This window comes from Ostrinia nubilalis, chromosome 15 (assembly GCF_963855985.1).
Source record: "Ostrinia nubilalis chromosome 15, ilOstNubi1.1, whole genome shotgun sequence".
Taxonomy (NCBI): domain Eukaryota; kingdom Metazoa; phylum Arthropoda; class Insecta; order Lepidoptera; family Crambidae; genus Ostrinia; species Ostrinia nubilalis.
Genome location: NC_087102.1, coordinates 1170636 through 1186512, shown reverse-complemented (window position 1 = coordinate 1186512; position 15877 = coordinate 1170636). Strand labels below are relative to the sequence as shown.

General features: G+C 38.9%; 2 protein-coding genes across 2 annotated transcripts in view; one reads left to right on the top strand and one right to left on the bottom strand.

Moving 5' to 3' along the window:
- LOC135078668 (bone morphogenetic protein receptor type-1B) overlaps nt 1–15877 on the top strand; it is a 67760-nt gene that overhangs the window by 10674 nt on the left and 41209 nt on the right. The gene's annotated exons all lie outside the window — the stretch shown is intronic.
- Nucleotides 418–5680, bottom strand: LOC135078660 (uncharacterized). Its single transcript, XM_063973189.1, has 2 exons — nt 4352–5680; nt 418–805 (listed from the first exon to the last, which is right to left on the bottom strand). The coding sequence occupies exons 1-2, from the start codon at nt 5331–5333 to the stop codon at nt 801–803; spliced, it is 987 nt and encodes a 328-aa protein (XP_063829259.1). The 5' UTR covers nt 5334–5680; the 3' UTR covers nt 418–800.

Here is a 15877-nt window from a genome sequence, read left to right as displayed (position 1 = left end):
AAAAATGTAAATCTCCATTCGTTACGGACAAATAAATGATTTCCGTCGCTCTCGAGCCGCGGAGGCGTCGCACAAAGGGGGCTCATTAACAAAATCCGACACCGCACCTAATCCTTTCGTTAGACCTCCATTGTGAGGCTGCAGCCAAGGCTCGACCTCTTCACACAAAGGTTAAAAAATATTGACTTAATATATCACAAGCGACCCTTAATTATTTAGGCTCTTCTCGCGACCACAATTCTGAAAGAATATTAGTTTTTCCTTATTAATCATCAAATTATTTACATACTGAATAACATGTACCGAACGTATTCATTTCAACATAAATGTTAATTATATTCTAATTCATTAATGTGTTAACTTTTTATACATATACATGTTGGGGTTCGAAGACGATCCATGAATAAATAGAACAGATACTTGTGAGCGATGTTTATTCGACCAAGGTTCGAACACGAATGAATCACAGATACAGACAGCAAGCGCTTTTATAAGGCGATCAAAACAACTTTCTAACTTAGGTGGGGAGAGCGCACGTGCACTCTTGTTTACCGGCCGATTGCAGGTGTTGTTTTGATCGCTTTATAATACAATATTTTGGTAAATTGTGATATAAATTAACAAATAATATAATATTAGTAATAATTATTATAATAATTCAAACTTTAATAGTTAATTACTACTCTATATAATTAAAATGTTAATATAATTAATTATTTAAAGAAACTAAAATAAAATAAATATTAAAACGCTATCACGGCCATTCTGATGAACAGCTCGTGCTCTGAGCGGAGACACATTCAATCTGAAAGGAATAAAAATAGAGCAGATTAATTTCTTTATAAAACGTACAAAAACGACAGTTAACTTGAATCTAGCTTAACTACAACAAACAATGTAAATTAAATTCATTTTTATGTCTGTCAGTCCGAATATGTCTCACGCATACGTTGATGACATCTTATTTGCCCAGTTATCACACTGAATCACTAATGTGATCCGTGCGGATAAGTGGCATACACAATTTATTATTTTGCCCAGTTGTCAGACTGAGCCACTGGTGTGACCCGTACAGACAAGTGGCTTACACACTTTATTATTTTGCCCAGTTGTCAGACTAAGCCACTGGTGTGACCCGTACAGACAAGTGGCTTACACACTTTATTATTTTGCCCAGTTGTCAGACTAAGCCACTGGTGTGACCCGTACAGACAAGTGGCTTACACATTTTATTATTTTGCCCAGTTGTCAGACTAAGCCACTGGTGTGACCCGTACAGACAAGTGGCATGCACATTTTACTAATTTGCCCAGTTGTAAGACTAAGTCACTGGTGTGGTGACTCGTACAGACAAGTGGCTATCAATTGTCATCGTCTGTGTCAGTAACGCTATCACGGTCATCTAAATTTGGTGTTGGTAAAGCTCTTACATGCTCGTGTGATACTACAGTGACTTTGTCATTGCGTAAACTTTTTACTTCATAGCGGTCATTTTCAAGTATTTTTGTAATTTGATATGGACCTAAATATTTGGGACCTAGTTTATTGTTGGACCATTGAGTATCTTTGCAAAGAACGAAGTCGCTTAACTTGAATGGAGTAACTGCTGCGCATTTTTTATTAAAACGATCTCTACTTTTGTGGGACTGTTCGGTCATTCTGATTTCAGCTTCTTTACGAATCTCGTCACGATCAATATTGGTTTCTATAAGTGTAAGTTGAGCAATAGCAGGAGGTGCGCAAATTTTGCCAATTAATAATTCCAAAGGGGAGTGTCCAGTTGTCTTAGATTTTGTACAATTGATACAAAGTTGAAGTTCACCTAATTTGGTAGCCCAGGCCCTTTTGTGAGTTTGAGCTACTGCACTAAGGTGATCTTTGATAGTACGCATCAGACGTTCAATCTGACCATTTGCCCTAGGTACGCCTTTGGCGATAGCATGGTGTTCAATACCTCCGGATGTGAAAAAGTCTTGAATTTCCTTGCCCATTATAGCTGGTTCTCTGTCTGAGATTACACGTTTAGGGGTTCCAAAGAGATTAATTATTTCATGAAGGGATTTAAGAATGAGATTTGAGGTTTTATCTTTTAATGGATAAATAATGACAAATTTAGTGTAAGCGTCGATTGCGACGAATGCGTAAGCTTTTTGCGTGCTACCCGTTAGATTTCCGATCAAATCGACATGTATTGTATGAAAAGGACCATTATTTTTATCTATAGGATGAAGGTTGATTTGCTTTTTACCTGATGCTTCTTTACCGACTTTACAGTTCAAGCAATTATCGCAAAATTTTCTGACTCTTTTCGACATATTTTTGAACCAAAATTGTTCTCTCATTTTGTGCAAAGTTCGTTCCCAACCAGCATGTAAAAGAGTAAGATGGTATTCATTTATAAGGTTACGTACAAGAGCATCTGGTATAATTATTCTATTGAAGGATTTTCCATTACTATCTTGGATTTTAATATATAAAATGTCATTTTTCATACTAAATTTTCTATCATGGTCTTCATTGTTTATTATAGATTCTCTAATTTTATTTAATTCAAGGTCTCTTTTCTGTTCTACAATAATCCAAGTTGAATCTTTTGCTAGCATATTGATAAGAGGATTTCTGCTCAGAAAGTCCACATGTGACATTTCCTCACCTTTTCTGTATTTAATGTCAAATTCAAAATTTTGTAAAAAGGACCACCATCTGTGCACTCGTGGTGTTAGTTCCTTCTTTGTACTACTTGCCTTAAGGGCATTACAGTCGGTTACTACGGTAAATTTTCTGCCGAATAAAAAATGTCTAAAATGTCTCAAAGCTTTCACAACTGCGAGAGTTTCTAATTCATAAGAATGGTATTTTGATTCTGGTTCAGTTGTTCGTAAACTGTAATAACCAATAACTTTGCGACGGGAATTTTCAATTTGAATAAGCATTGCTCCATAGCCGAGAGAACTAGCATCGGTGTGAACCTCAATAGGTAATTCATCATTGAATATAGAAAGAATTGGTTCTGATGTTAGATAACTAATAATTTCTTGTCTAATATTTTCGTGTACTGCAGTCCATTTAAATGCGACATCTTTCTTTGTTAATTGGTAGAGGGGCGCCATTTTCTGCGAGAAATTTGGGATAAATCGACGGAAATAACTAGCGAGTCCATTAAATTGTCGCAACTGTTTGACGCATGTTGGGGGTTTAGAGTTTTTAAGAACATTAGTCTTATGTGGGCTAGGCTTGACTTCGCCATTTGAAATAATATTACCTAAATATTCAACGGAATTTTTCAAAAATTTACATTTTGAAATATTAAGTGAGAAGCCTGCGGCAGACAATCTTTTCAGAACTAGATCTAAACGATGCAAGCCTTCTTCTACAGTTACTGACGGAATAAGGACATCGTCCATATAGACAAGGGCGATTGAATCTTTGTAATCCCCCAAGGCTTTATTAATAGCTCGCTGGAATACAGAAGGGGCATTGCATAATCCAAACGGCATTGTCAAATATTCAAATTGCCCATCGGGTGTCACAAAAGCTGTTTTTTCTATTGATTGTTCGTCTATGGGGATTTGATGAAAACCACATTCCATATCTAGACTTGTGAAGTACCTAGCTTTTCCTAAATTATCAATTTGATCCTGGATCAAGGGCAGGGGATAATTGTCTCTTACTGTGTTCATGTTTAACTCTCTAAAATCGACGCAAAGACGGTCTGTGCCGTTTTTCTTTTTAACTAAGAGAATGGGGCTTGAATATGGAGAACAGCTATCTCTTATAATGCCTTTATTTTTTAGATCCTGAACAATATTTTTAACTTTTTCTCGTTCTACTGGGGCTAGTCTGTATGGTCGTCGTTGAACTATGCGATTGGGGTCTTTCAATCGGATTGACAGGCTTCCAGTAGTTATTTTGCGAACTAAATCCTTCAAACCAAAACTATCTTTATATTCGTCAAGTATTTTAACAAGTTGAGTCCGATAATTGTCAGTCAGGTCAGTGTCAATAGAATCAAAAGAAGGCTGAGAGGCAAAATAGCAAATGTTAAGTTCCCTTTCAATGGCTATTCCATCGGTAGTAATCGTAATTTTAAGACCGGGTGTTTTCAAAGTGTCTATACCAAGGATAACTGAATATGGTAATTTTTCTACAACATGTAATCTGACGTCAAACGATACTCCATTCAAATTAGCTACAGTATCAATAACTTCGTTAGATATTAAAGGTTGATTCGTAACACTAAGCAAGTTAAGAACTTCGGCAGTGCGTTTTCCTGGAATGGATCCCGCAGCCTTTTGTGAAATAAGTGAACATTCAGCACCAGTGTCAATTAAACAAGAAAGGTGTACATTACCAATGTTGATTTCCGTGCTGCCGGGTGTCGCGCGCCGTACCAGGTTTGCTTGAGATCCTCCCTTGTTAGCTGCCATCGGAGTAGTTGGTTTGGAGCGACAATCCTTCAACAGATGTCCTGCTCGCTTACAGAACTCGCAGTAGATGGATTTGCAGTCTCGAACTCTGTGGCCTGGTTTTCCGCACTTGTTGCATGTAAATTCGTTGCGTGGTTGTTTTGCATAAGGTTCATTTGTTGATGAAAACTCAGCTGGTCGTTTTCTATAGTTACGTAGACTGGCAATCAGTTCAGCTTGAGACTTAGGAGTTGACCGCAGCAGTTCCGCTTGGATGAATTTCGGGCGGATTCCTGATATGACGGCTTCAACCATCAAATCATCTGGAGCGTTCGGAGAAATCCTTGAGAAGAGGCGCCAAGCTTCGCTGACGTACTCGGCGTAATTTTTTGCATCATAAGACGTATAATCACGGAATTTGTTGACAAAATGAATATAACGGGATTCTGCCTTAAACTGGGCGTGTAGCTCATCTTTTATTTCAGTCCATGTTGCATGTTTATGTGCATTAGTATCGGCCCAAAGCTTAGCACGTCCTCGTAGGCATGACAATCCCTTCATCATTGCTGTAGTCATAGAAAATCCTCGAAGATTGATTAGTGAATCAACTTGCTTGCACCATTCTTCAACAGTCAGTCGACACTCATCAGGGTCGAAATCAGGTAAGTAGATCTCGCTTAATTTCTGGATCGGCGTCATTGATTGAGCTGGTTTCCGTTGGTCAAGAAGTTGTTGTAATAGTTGAACTTGAAGTCGAAGAAGTGTGAAGTCATTGGATTGTTCATTGTTGGTGTTGCGAGCAGCCTTTGATGATGAAGAGGTTTGTGTAGTTGTTTCACATGGTAGAGTTGGTGAGGATCTGCCAGGGAGCAGGTCAGGGGCGTAGTCATCCGCTTCTTCTGATGTTGGGGTTCGAAGACGATCCATGAATAAATAGAACAGATACTTGTGAGCGATGTTTATTCGACCAAGGTTCGAACACGAATGAATCACAGATACAGACAGCAAGCGCTTTTATAAGGCGATCAAAACAACTTTCTAACTTAGGTGGGGAGAGCGCACGTGCACTCTTGTTTACCGGCCGATTGCAGGTGTTGTTTTGATCGCTTTATAATACAATATTTTGGTAAATTGTGATATAAATTAACAAATAATATAATATTAGTAATAATTATTATAATAATTCAAACTTTAATAGTTAATTACTACTCTATATAATTAAAATGTTAATATAATTAATTATTTAAAGAAACTAAAATAAAATAAATATTAAAACGCTATCATACATGATTATATTGTCTTAATATTATCTCTGTCTACAATATTGTGTTTAAAAAAGAGGTTACATGGAAAACCACACGAAGACTATTTTTTGTTCACTTGCCAGTTCTCTAAAACTTTAAAAATGCCGAAAATTGTTTTGAGGAAAACTCATGTGCATACGGTTTGTAAAAATCATAATAATGATACAACTGTCGCCATGAACTCTGACACAGCTCCAGCAGACATTGTCAAGTCACGTACGCATTTTTTACAACATGCTGACAGTAAAGTATCATTCCCACGAACTGCCTAAATGAAATCAAGAAAACAGTTACGCTAGTGGTAACGCAAACGATCACATACCATGCAAATTGGCAACAACGTTCAATTTGTCGTCATTGAAATTGATGTCCATTGATATTCGCTCAACCAATTCAGTTATTTGATATGTCGGCGTTTACGATCGCAAATAGTGCACCGCTATGAATCCAAACGAGCCACAATTGAGACGAATGCGGCCTCTAATAAGTGTATGACACATCTCCGCCGAATATTTGCGTGCTCCAAGATTCGCTATGAGATTGACGGTGATATCATGATCCAGCAACTTTGAATGAAGAATGTTCACTAATTTTGTTTTTTAGCTTTCTGTATTCTCTGTTAAAAATAAAAAATACACGTGAAAGAATTATTTCGATACGTTAATTAGTTTCCAAGATATTGAATTTTAAAAGTGCGGGCGGCGGCCGGCCCGCCATTTTATGCGCGTGACGTCATATTACAACGACTGGCTCATATTTGTATGGGTGGAATCTTGCAAACTGAATTAAGACCCACTTCCAGGCAACCGATTAAGCTGAAATTTCGCAAACACATGTGATTTGGATGACCATGCAATATTATGATGACATGGAGCTGATCTGATGATGGAGCTGGAAGGTGGCCATAGGAACTCTATAATAAAACGACTTAAATGCATCGAGTTTGGGCTCGTTCGTTTTGTATTGATGAGCATTTTAATTCTATATAGTAATCGGGGTCTAATGATGGAGCTGGAAGGTAATTCGCAATAAAACGACACAATCGCATCAAGTTTGGGTTTGGTTCAATTTTAATTTCTGTGATGGGTCTGGGTGTTAATATGTATAATAAGTTTGTATTTACAAAAAAAAATTATTTAAGTATGTTTATATCCGTTTTCTAGTGAGCGGACGCTGTGAATGTACGTCACACGGGGTCACGTGACCGTCGGCGGGACTCAATATTTAAGCGAACTTTGAATGCCTATAAAATCATAACTACTGGGTATTTTTGAATGAAATAAAAACTAATGTATTTGTAAATGTAAAAGCTTAACTGTAACATAGGTTTCAAGTGATTTTGCATATCTAGTAACATTCTCAATTAACTAAATGTTTGTGCAACGGCTTTGTTTAAAAGATTGACGTATCGCCTACATTCGAAGAACCGTGTGCTTTTATGACACGCGGTCTAGCTTTAGATTTATTGACGTTTATCCGTTTTATTTCAAACATAAAATATGCTAAGCTCCTTACACCGCGAGCTCCATCTAAAACCAGCATCTTATTTATTGATTGTGTTTTTATTGGTTGTCCATAATCCTGTAATTTCAGTAATGTTACTTTACTTTTGTTTATTTTATCCTTTAAGCTATGGCATGCTTTACGTACGCTTCTCGTATCGTTAATCGTGGCCTAACCGATCCTTAAAATATATTTGAGCATTAAATTCTGAGAGCGGCATCCTCAAAGGTTATTTTATCTCACGTTGACAGCTTACAAAATCCTTTTAATTAGCCGGGTGTTGGCGCGGCCATACCTATCGACGTGTCGCCGTCTCACTCCCACGCTGGCCAACCTCGCACCTTTTATTAAGTCATTTCGAGATCATCCGATAACCAAATCATATCCGCCGATTTTATACAACTTTAATTGCGCATCATTGTTTTGTTGCTCTGTTTTAATTTGGCTTTGTATTGCTCGTCGTCGTTATTTATGAATTGGCTGGAACATCTCTTCCATGAAATGCTTAGCACAGATTTACAATGTCAATATGGAATATTATTTCAGTTAGTTTCCTAGTAGGAGTTGAACATTGTTACAGTGCAGCGGCGGTTCACTCCCGGCGCGCAGCGCGCCACTTTAGACAGATCTTCATTGTCTGTGTTTACATGATTTGCAGATATCTCTTAGAGCACTCGAGAGGGCTCGCTGGGGGTCACGTTAGAGTGGCGTTTGTTATAGTTCGTTGAATGAGCGTAATCGGTGCACTCGTAAAGGACGGCCTTATCGCCTGCTCCCTCGTAAAAGTCTGCATAAAGTTTATGCCGTTGGTATGAAACGTTGGGTTATTTATATATTTGTGGATTTAGTGGCGAGGAAGCCTATGAGCATCCGCTCGGACCGAAATACACGTGGCTAGATTCCGCGACGTCTCGATGGGTTAACGAACTCATAATGAAACACCACTTCGATGATAACACTAACGTAACAAATTTTGTAAGAAACAACCAGCTTATGTGTCATTTAATCTGGCGTGGATGGTTCCTTGTGTGTTATTGCCAAAATACCTAACATTGAACCTCAACAGCTTTTAAATTTTACTTCGTATAAGTATAGGTACAATTTTAAGGTACTTGAACTGTGGTGAGATCCCCCACATTCGGAGTTATCGAGCAATCAGCCATTACGGTTGAATCGAGCAATTTATTTTTAAGCAGTATAACGAGATTATCCATCCGATGAAACGATTCGAATTATTTTCATTTGAGTCCAGCGTCCCCAAATTCCATTGCTGCATCATTTATAACGTCGATTTAAATTCTCCATTCTGACCGTCAAGTGCTCGGAAGATATTTATGTTAGTGCGCGTGTGTCGCGCTCCATCGGACGATGTTCGGTGGTGTCGGGCCTGGCGCGAGCGGCCGGTGGTTGTGGCTGGTGTGAAGTCCTGCGGTGCCCAATTATTCTGCCCGCGGTGGTCGGCGGGCAGGCGCCGCGCCCCCTATCGCGGCTCGCCATCGATAACACAAACCGGTTCATTTTCGTTTATGGCTCGGACCATCTTGATACATACTCGGCTCCGTGGCCATCCCAATTTCCTAATCTGGATTTCATTACAATTGTATATTATCACTCGGATGCATCCCATCGCCGTCGTTCTGCTCTATGAATATCCACTTCTACCTTGTGGGTCTACTGAGAACATAACCTTTTTTGTAATCATTAGCAGTTTACAAAGAATTAATTAGGTATTTGTTAAAGCTCACGTTGCTGCGTTTGTTTTTGTTACATGGCACGGCGCAGGCATTTGATTTCTTGCCGTTGAAGTATTTTCACATTAGTCGGCAGTGCCACGTCAGGTTTCTAGTATTTATTATTTTCATTCAACAAGGATTTTCCACGTATGGTCATGCCAAGTACACTTGTCTTGTACTTGTTTGCCAACTCGCTGCCGTCCACAATTAAATTACTAATTAATTGTTATAGAAACTGTGGTTAAAAACTTTAATTACATAACCAACAATGCTCTAAGCTTCCATTTCCGATTAGATTTTTACTTTACTTTATGTTTTTCTTCTTTCGATTTGCGAATGGCTCTATGAAAGTAATGAGAACCTGTATAGGGTTTTATTTTTGTAATTGCTATACACGTTAGTGCATTATATTGAATTAAATGCTCCAATTAGAATAACTCTCCTGTACGACATAGTTCGCACAAATTACTTTGCGCACGGTCTCAGGATATAATTTGTCCACCGAGTGTAATTACAACTGTTAAGCGACTTAAAACGTTCCCTTTATTAACCGCCCAACTGGTTTTTGCGTCGTACGTTTAAAAATGATCATCTAGCAGAGCTGTTTCCTTCAAAGAATCGCAAGACACCTTATCATTTACATCATACACGACTGCGAAGTATTCCGTGACTCCGGCTCAAGTTATTTATTTTAAAAGTAGTCATTAAGTACAGAAGCAGCAATTTGGTTCCCACATGACCCCGTTCTCGGTGCCGTGAGATAATCGCAAACGGTAGTGTCCGACCACGTACTAGCTCCTTATTAGGAGTAAGATTTTTTCCGTCGCCCGTCGCGACGACATGGGATTGAGTGCGCATGCATGATGCCGCACTGAGAACCATTTTAAGCGTGTATTCACTTCTGTAGCTGCTAGGCACTGCTTTCTCCTTTCCTGGCTGTGGAATGAGAAATTTATTACGCATCCAATGCTATGCCTTATATTATTACTCCGGATCTGGAACATTCTGATACGTCGTGTGAAGCGGCGTTTCCAATTTTCTTCAAATCTCATTAAACTCGCATCCCATAAAAGTCAAAGGCGAGTGTTACAGTGAAATATGATAATTTTTCCCCGTCACTTGCTCGGGTCGAGCAACAAAACGATTCGGCGCTGGCGCCAGCGGTCCTGCCCTCGTCAGGTTTTGAACGACCACGGTTTTTATTCCATTTCAGTATGGACCATAAAAATAAGCAGATTTTTAACTTCGCTGTTAAACGTCGACGGCCGGAGTTAGTTATTATTGTCGCCTTTGTGCCTAGCTACGAGAATTCGCATAAAATTTGTCTCGCCATGACACTTTGGTCTGTAACTCGTAAATACTCCGAAATAGTTATGACCAGGTTGGAATATCGAAGTTAGTCGAGTAAATCCATTGTTTGTACGAACAGGACCACCTGGTGGTATAAGGTAATGTACTTATTGAGCTGCCATTTTAGGTGGGTTATGGTGTCGTATAAGGAAACCCGGAAGGTTTCCTCACAAATATGCCGGCAACCCGTGCCCTTATGAATTATCCAAGCGCTCCGGTGGCGTCTTGGCGGCGCCCGCGCACTCGTAGCGCACGCGCTGGCATCACTCGGCATCGACGAATGCGGTTCGTTTCCTTTGTGCAAATCTCCGTCTCCACATAAAACTTGCAACAGTTGCCTTCGTTCTCCACATAATTGTATGAGCGTATGTTGCATTATAAGAATTCTTGTCGCATCGGTGGACTTGCATAAGTTAATTACCTACGGATAAGGCGAAGCTTGTTCCACACGGAAAGTTTAATTCCCTTCTTCCTGTATACACCCAGCGAACATAAATTTTCACGTAATATCTTTTTATACTTAGGTACATACTTTTTGCACTTGTTCTATCATGTTGAGTGGAATTGGCTTTTATGCAATATGATGGGATTACTACCTACTATAGCGACATTATTCAAGTTTGTCGGGGTAGTTAAAGAGATTGCTTTTAAATTAGTTTTGAGGTATTGTGGGAATATATGCGATTGAAGAGGGGGAAATGTCGTTTTAAACCGCTTCAGAAAACCTCGTATAGGGAAAAGATAACTAAGTTTCCTTATAAGGAGTGTTCATATTCTCTATATGCTGCGAAGTCGTGGTGCAGGCATGTTTTAACTGCTACGTCGTTATGCATTTTTATTGTTAATGCTTGACAATTATCCCATCGTTTCTATTTTAGTCTCATCCATCTTGCATTGCTGACAATTGCACCAAACTCGGAGTATTCTCCGTATTTTAATGGTTTCATTGAATTCAATATTTCTTTTTCAACATAAAGATTATGTTTTAATAAAACACTAGGTATATTTTCTTCATGTTTAAAACATTATGCTCAATTGAAATTGAAATACATGATCAATTAAAAATGAAAAAAATAACTTCTACTGCCTGAGCCAATTAAATGTTTGCTTCTTTTATAATGGCTGCTTTCTTTGTAATAAAGGCACTTTATCCTGGCCGTAACTATCGAATGTTTTTTTCTTCATCAACAACTGATCAAGTGTTAGTTGGATTTGCTACCACTTATCCATCTCTTGCTCCCCTTCCACCATTTGTCTCCCTGTCTTGGAAAATACTTATAAGTCCAGTCAGTCATATGTAGTAATTTCCGTAATTGAAATTCTTATTTCCTTTGATAATATTTGTCTTTATTTCATTGTGTTGTATCAGCGAAGTAAAAGTACGTTTTTCTTGCTGTTAACAAGTGGGTAAATTAAATTATATCCAACTAAAGCTTGTATGTAATGTTCAGCTGGTTAGGACTGCCACAACTTCCGATTAAATTCCTTTTCTTGTAATGAGGTTTTCTAATAGAATATCACATTTCTAATCTAAAGCTCATATGGCCTCAGAGGCCAAGTCAGCGGCCTGCGCGGTGCATTTATCTTGAGAATTATAACGGATGTGAGGTGCGCACGCGACGACGCTTTCCCCTTTTAAACAACTACTGGATAAGGCATTCGCATTTGATAAATCGCCATTAGACTTTCATGTTACGAAATCACTAACATTTGTATTTATTTTTATACTAATTCTGTTTGTGTTGGTCACACGAAAATATCTGTTTTCTCTATGAAATCACGTAGAGTTCCTTGCCTCAATAAACAAAAATCAATCGTTATTTATTTAAAGCCTTTAGGTGTTTGCCAATTTGTATTCCGGATGAAGATATTATTATTGGTCGGAAGGAGGTAATCGTTGTGGTTATTATTATTATCTTTAATAGTGTTATTTTTACGACTCCTCCGGCGTTCGTCGTAAAAATAATAAACATTGGCCCCTTGATTAGGGCGGGCTAGCGCCACTAGCACCGCGGAACAGATGTTTGTGCTCGCACCGCCACGGCAATGTTTACACGATAAATAATATTAAAACACGTTAATGTACCGCTCATATGCGCTGGCTGCCAGTCAATTTTATATTTAAGGTATGACCCCATTCTTCATTTTCCAATATTGTTTCACGGACATTTTCGCGTGTTATTCCGTCGGTGCTCTATCGCATATGAATATCGATCTTAATTGGTCGAACGAGAAATGAAGCTTCACTAATTGGCAGAGAATCGTATAATTTGCATATTAACTTTATTATTAGCTTTAATTGGTGTTCTTAAATCAATTCATATTAACGGTTGTAGCGTGAGATGATCTCCTGAGATCTCCAAACCTGTTGTATTTATGGTTTGTGAATGAAATGCTAAATAGTTATACTTGCCTTTCAATGAGTTGTAAACTGGTCGAAGCATATGGAACCGAGCGCTATGATTAATCCTAGCTTACAAAATAGTTACAGACGTGATTAAAGTGATGCACCAAAATGATTGCCCAAGATGCAGATGCGTAGGTGTGACTGGTTACGTAACGCTCGCAGTGAACACTTGTTCGCTAATCGAGCGTTAGCCTGTAATTAGCACAGTGGACTTCTCAAGCCACTAAGAGCTCTGTGACACTGAAGATGCAAGTCGACTGATGCGATAAAAATGCGATTATGGTTTCCCATCCACTTTATCTGCTGCTGTTAAAGAAATTGTATCATTATGGACGACATTGAAGTCGCCTACGCTCAGCAATCGCATGTGATAGCAGTTTAAGGCGTAATTAGCGCAGTGTAGTCTGTAATTAAGAGTTGAAATCAGGACGCGTCGTCGGCTGCTGACAATTGATTGTAATGTGCGCTGCGCTCGTGAATGGCCCGCTACGCATGCGCCCTCGCGGAATACGTAATCGCACGGAGCGCCCACGTAAGGCTGTTTGGTGATTTATGCCATAGGATATTGTTTGTCCATCTTGTTGCTTCAATGAATTCCTCGGACATTGTTGACGCACTTTTGATATGTCTATAACATAATAATAGGCTCTTACACGTGTAGACTGGAGTATCCTTGAAAAATAGTATAAACTCATCGATAATAATCTCTGATTCAAATCAAAAGAAACAAATCATAAAAGTTAACAGTTGCTCATCACCAGTGTTGATTTATACTCTTTTTTTTTTTCTATTTCAATATTCGATAATGTACATGTCGGCAGTGAAATCTAGTATCGCGTCTAATAAAACGATTTGAAATGAATTCGATTGCTATCCTGTAGATATTGTCTGTTCCGCTGCCAGACAGCTTCAATTGGCAGTTTCGATATGTTATCATCTCAATTGCATCTCCATCAGTCCCGGGGCTTCTGATTTAAATAACTAGTTGCCACAGAGCAGTTTACGTGTCCTGGCATTTCGTTTCATACTTACTTCGTCGCCAGCATAAAGCTGTCTGTGTTTGTAAATTGCATACCTCGATGAAACGAAGGCGAGTGGGGCTGAGGACGGCGCTCGCGCAGCGCTCGTTGATTAGTGATTGGACACGGGACAGAGTGGCAACAGACGAGCACTGACGCGGGCGCAGACGTGGGCGTGGACATGCCTTGGAGAAATCAGCCACCTCGCCTCGCATAAATATATCTCCAACTTTTGCATCTGGCCTCTAGGCTACGCTAGGTCTAGCGCAATATCTGCTTTTTCAAAACTTTCTACTAGTTTCTTACTGGTCGACGCTTATCCTAGTTTGTGGTTTACTTTTCTTTAAAAAGCCACCATAGTGGGGTGGGGATCGAGAATAATTTCGATGTTTATCGAATACGCAGTAGCGTTTGGGTTGATCATACATTCAACGTCAAGAACATAATTTCGTTAAAGTTATGATTGATGATTACTTCTCGTGTGCGCTTTATAAAGCTAATTTTCTTTTTATTCACGTCGCTTTATATCAAGTTACTTTATTTTTTTTATATCGACCATTATAAGAGAAGCAGCAGCCTGTTAACTGTCAGAACTGTCTGGCCTGGCTTCTGTGCCTGCGCGCACTGTGGTGCAGTGGCACGGAATTCCTGCCGTCACTGTCACCCCACGGGAGAGTAATAACGCGTTTTGCAATTCCGATAGCTCTATTGCATTACTAAACTTGTCAATTTAGTCCATATTCTGTACAAATGTAATAGGACGGAACCTCGTAAAGCTGTAGCTTTCTAGAGAATATTTTGCAAGGGATAGCTGGCAATGATGAATGTGCGCGATGAAATTTATTGTTCCAGTCACCCGGCTTATGAATCGAGGCGGGTTCGCGCCAGAGCTAGACCATGATTGATACTAAAGATGCGATCGTACATTTATTGCGCAGTAGAAACACCAGTAGTTTCACCTGCGCGACGGCTCATCCAGTCGCGAGCTTTTATCTGAAAGTTGTTCCTTTAGAACGCGACCAGTTCTAAAAGCATCGCCGTTACCTTACGTCATATTTCAGTTAAAATCCAATTTCGCTAGGTCTTTTGTTTTGTACGTATTATTTTGCCTCCTTTACTTGCCGAAGCGATCACAATATCGATTACTTTGTCTGCAGAGCTCACATAGCAACAAGATTTTACTCAATTTAATCTTCTGCAACAAAATAGCTCTACCATCTTCATACTGAATCAAATGTTAAGTTGTTATTAAAGCCTGTAATAGCAAACTTCTTATATCTCAGACACGATCTACAGCTTCGTGAAAATGTAAACGCTAAGCTGTTATATTATGACAGCGACTGGAACCAAGTGCCAACTGGTCTCATAAAATGTGGTATCGGTTACTACAGAACAGAACTGAAGCAGGAATTTAGGGAGCCAGTGAGCGCTGTAAATTGTCTTAACAGGCTTTTAATGTTTAGGCTCCTATTAGCGCTGGCAACAATTGAAAATAATGTTCCATGTTATTCAATCAGAGTACAATATTTGCAGCTGTGTAACTACTAAGTTATTTTATTAAGCAACGTTATTACTAGCTTGCTGTTGTACGGCGTGTTTAATGTTAGATTATGAAATTATTACCAATTAAAATGTGCATAAAAATAATTTCTACGTAATTACAAGAATATTTTAAAAATCAATTTACTAATTAACTTCTGCAAACATGAACCTTCCTTCTTATGAAAAATTTCAGGATGTGTGGTATTATGAAATGTGCTAAAAGCCGTGATTATCCAAACGATAGTTTGTAGATGAACGATAAGTGTCGCTAAGTTCGTAATTTCCTAGCACAGGTCATATCAAAGTCACAAGGGACTTTATCCACGGCAATTACAAGTTTCCGATATTCAAAGGGATCATATGAAAAAGGAGGAATGGAGAAATTGAAAAGTAAACTAATGATCAAAATAGCACCTCTTTTATTGGGCAAACTGACAGCCCTCAAAGTAATGATGGAGATGGATGGATGATAGACAAACATCTCTCGGCGGATGGGAGTGGCCGATTGATGGATGGTCCTCGGATCATTGTTCTTTTATTTGTAAGTACCTGCTCTATGCAGATTTCATACAATCGTTGAATCGATCACTAAAGTATTGAGTAATGCACATAA

Bases quoted from the DNA above. Each gene is read 5' to 3' on its own strand.
- LOC135078660 (XM_063973189.1), bottom strand. From the start codon at position 5,333: ATGGATCGTCTTCGAACCCCAACATCAGAAGAAGCGGATGACTACGCC.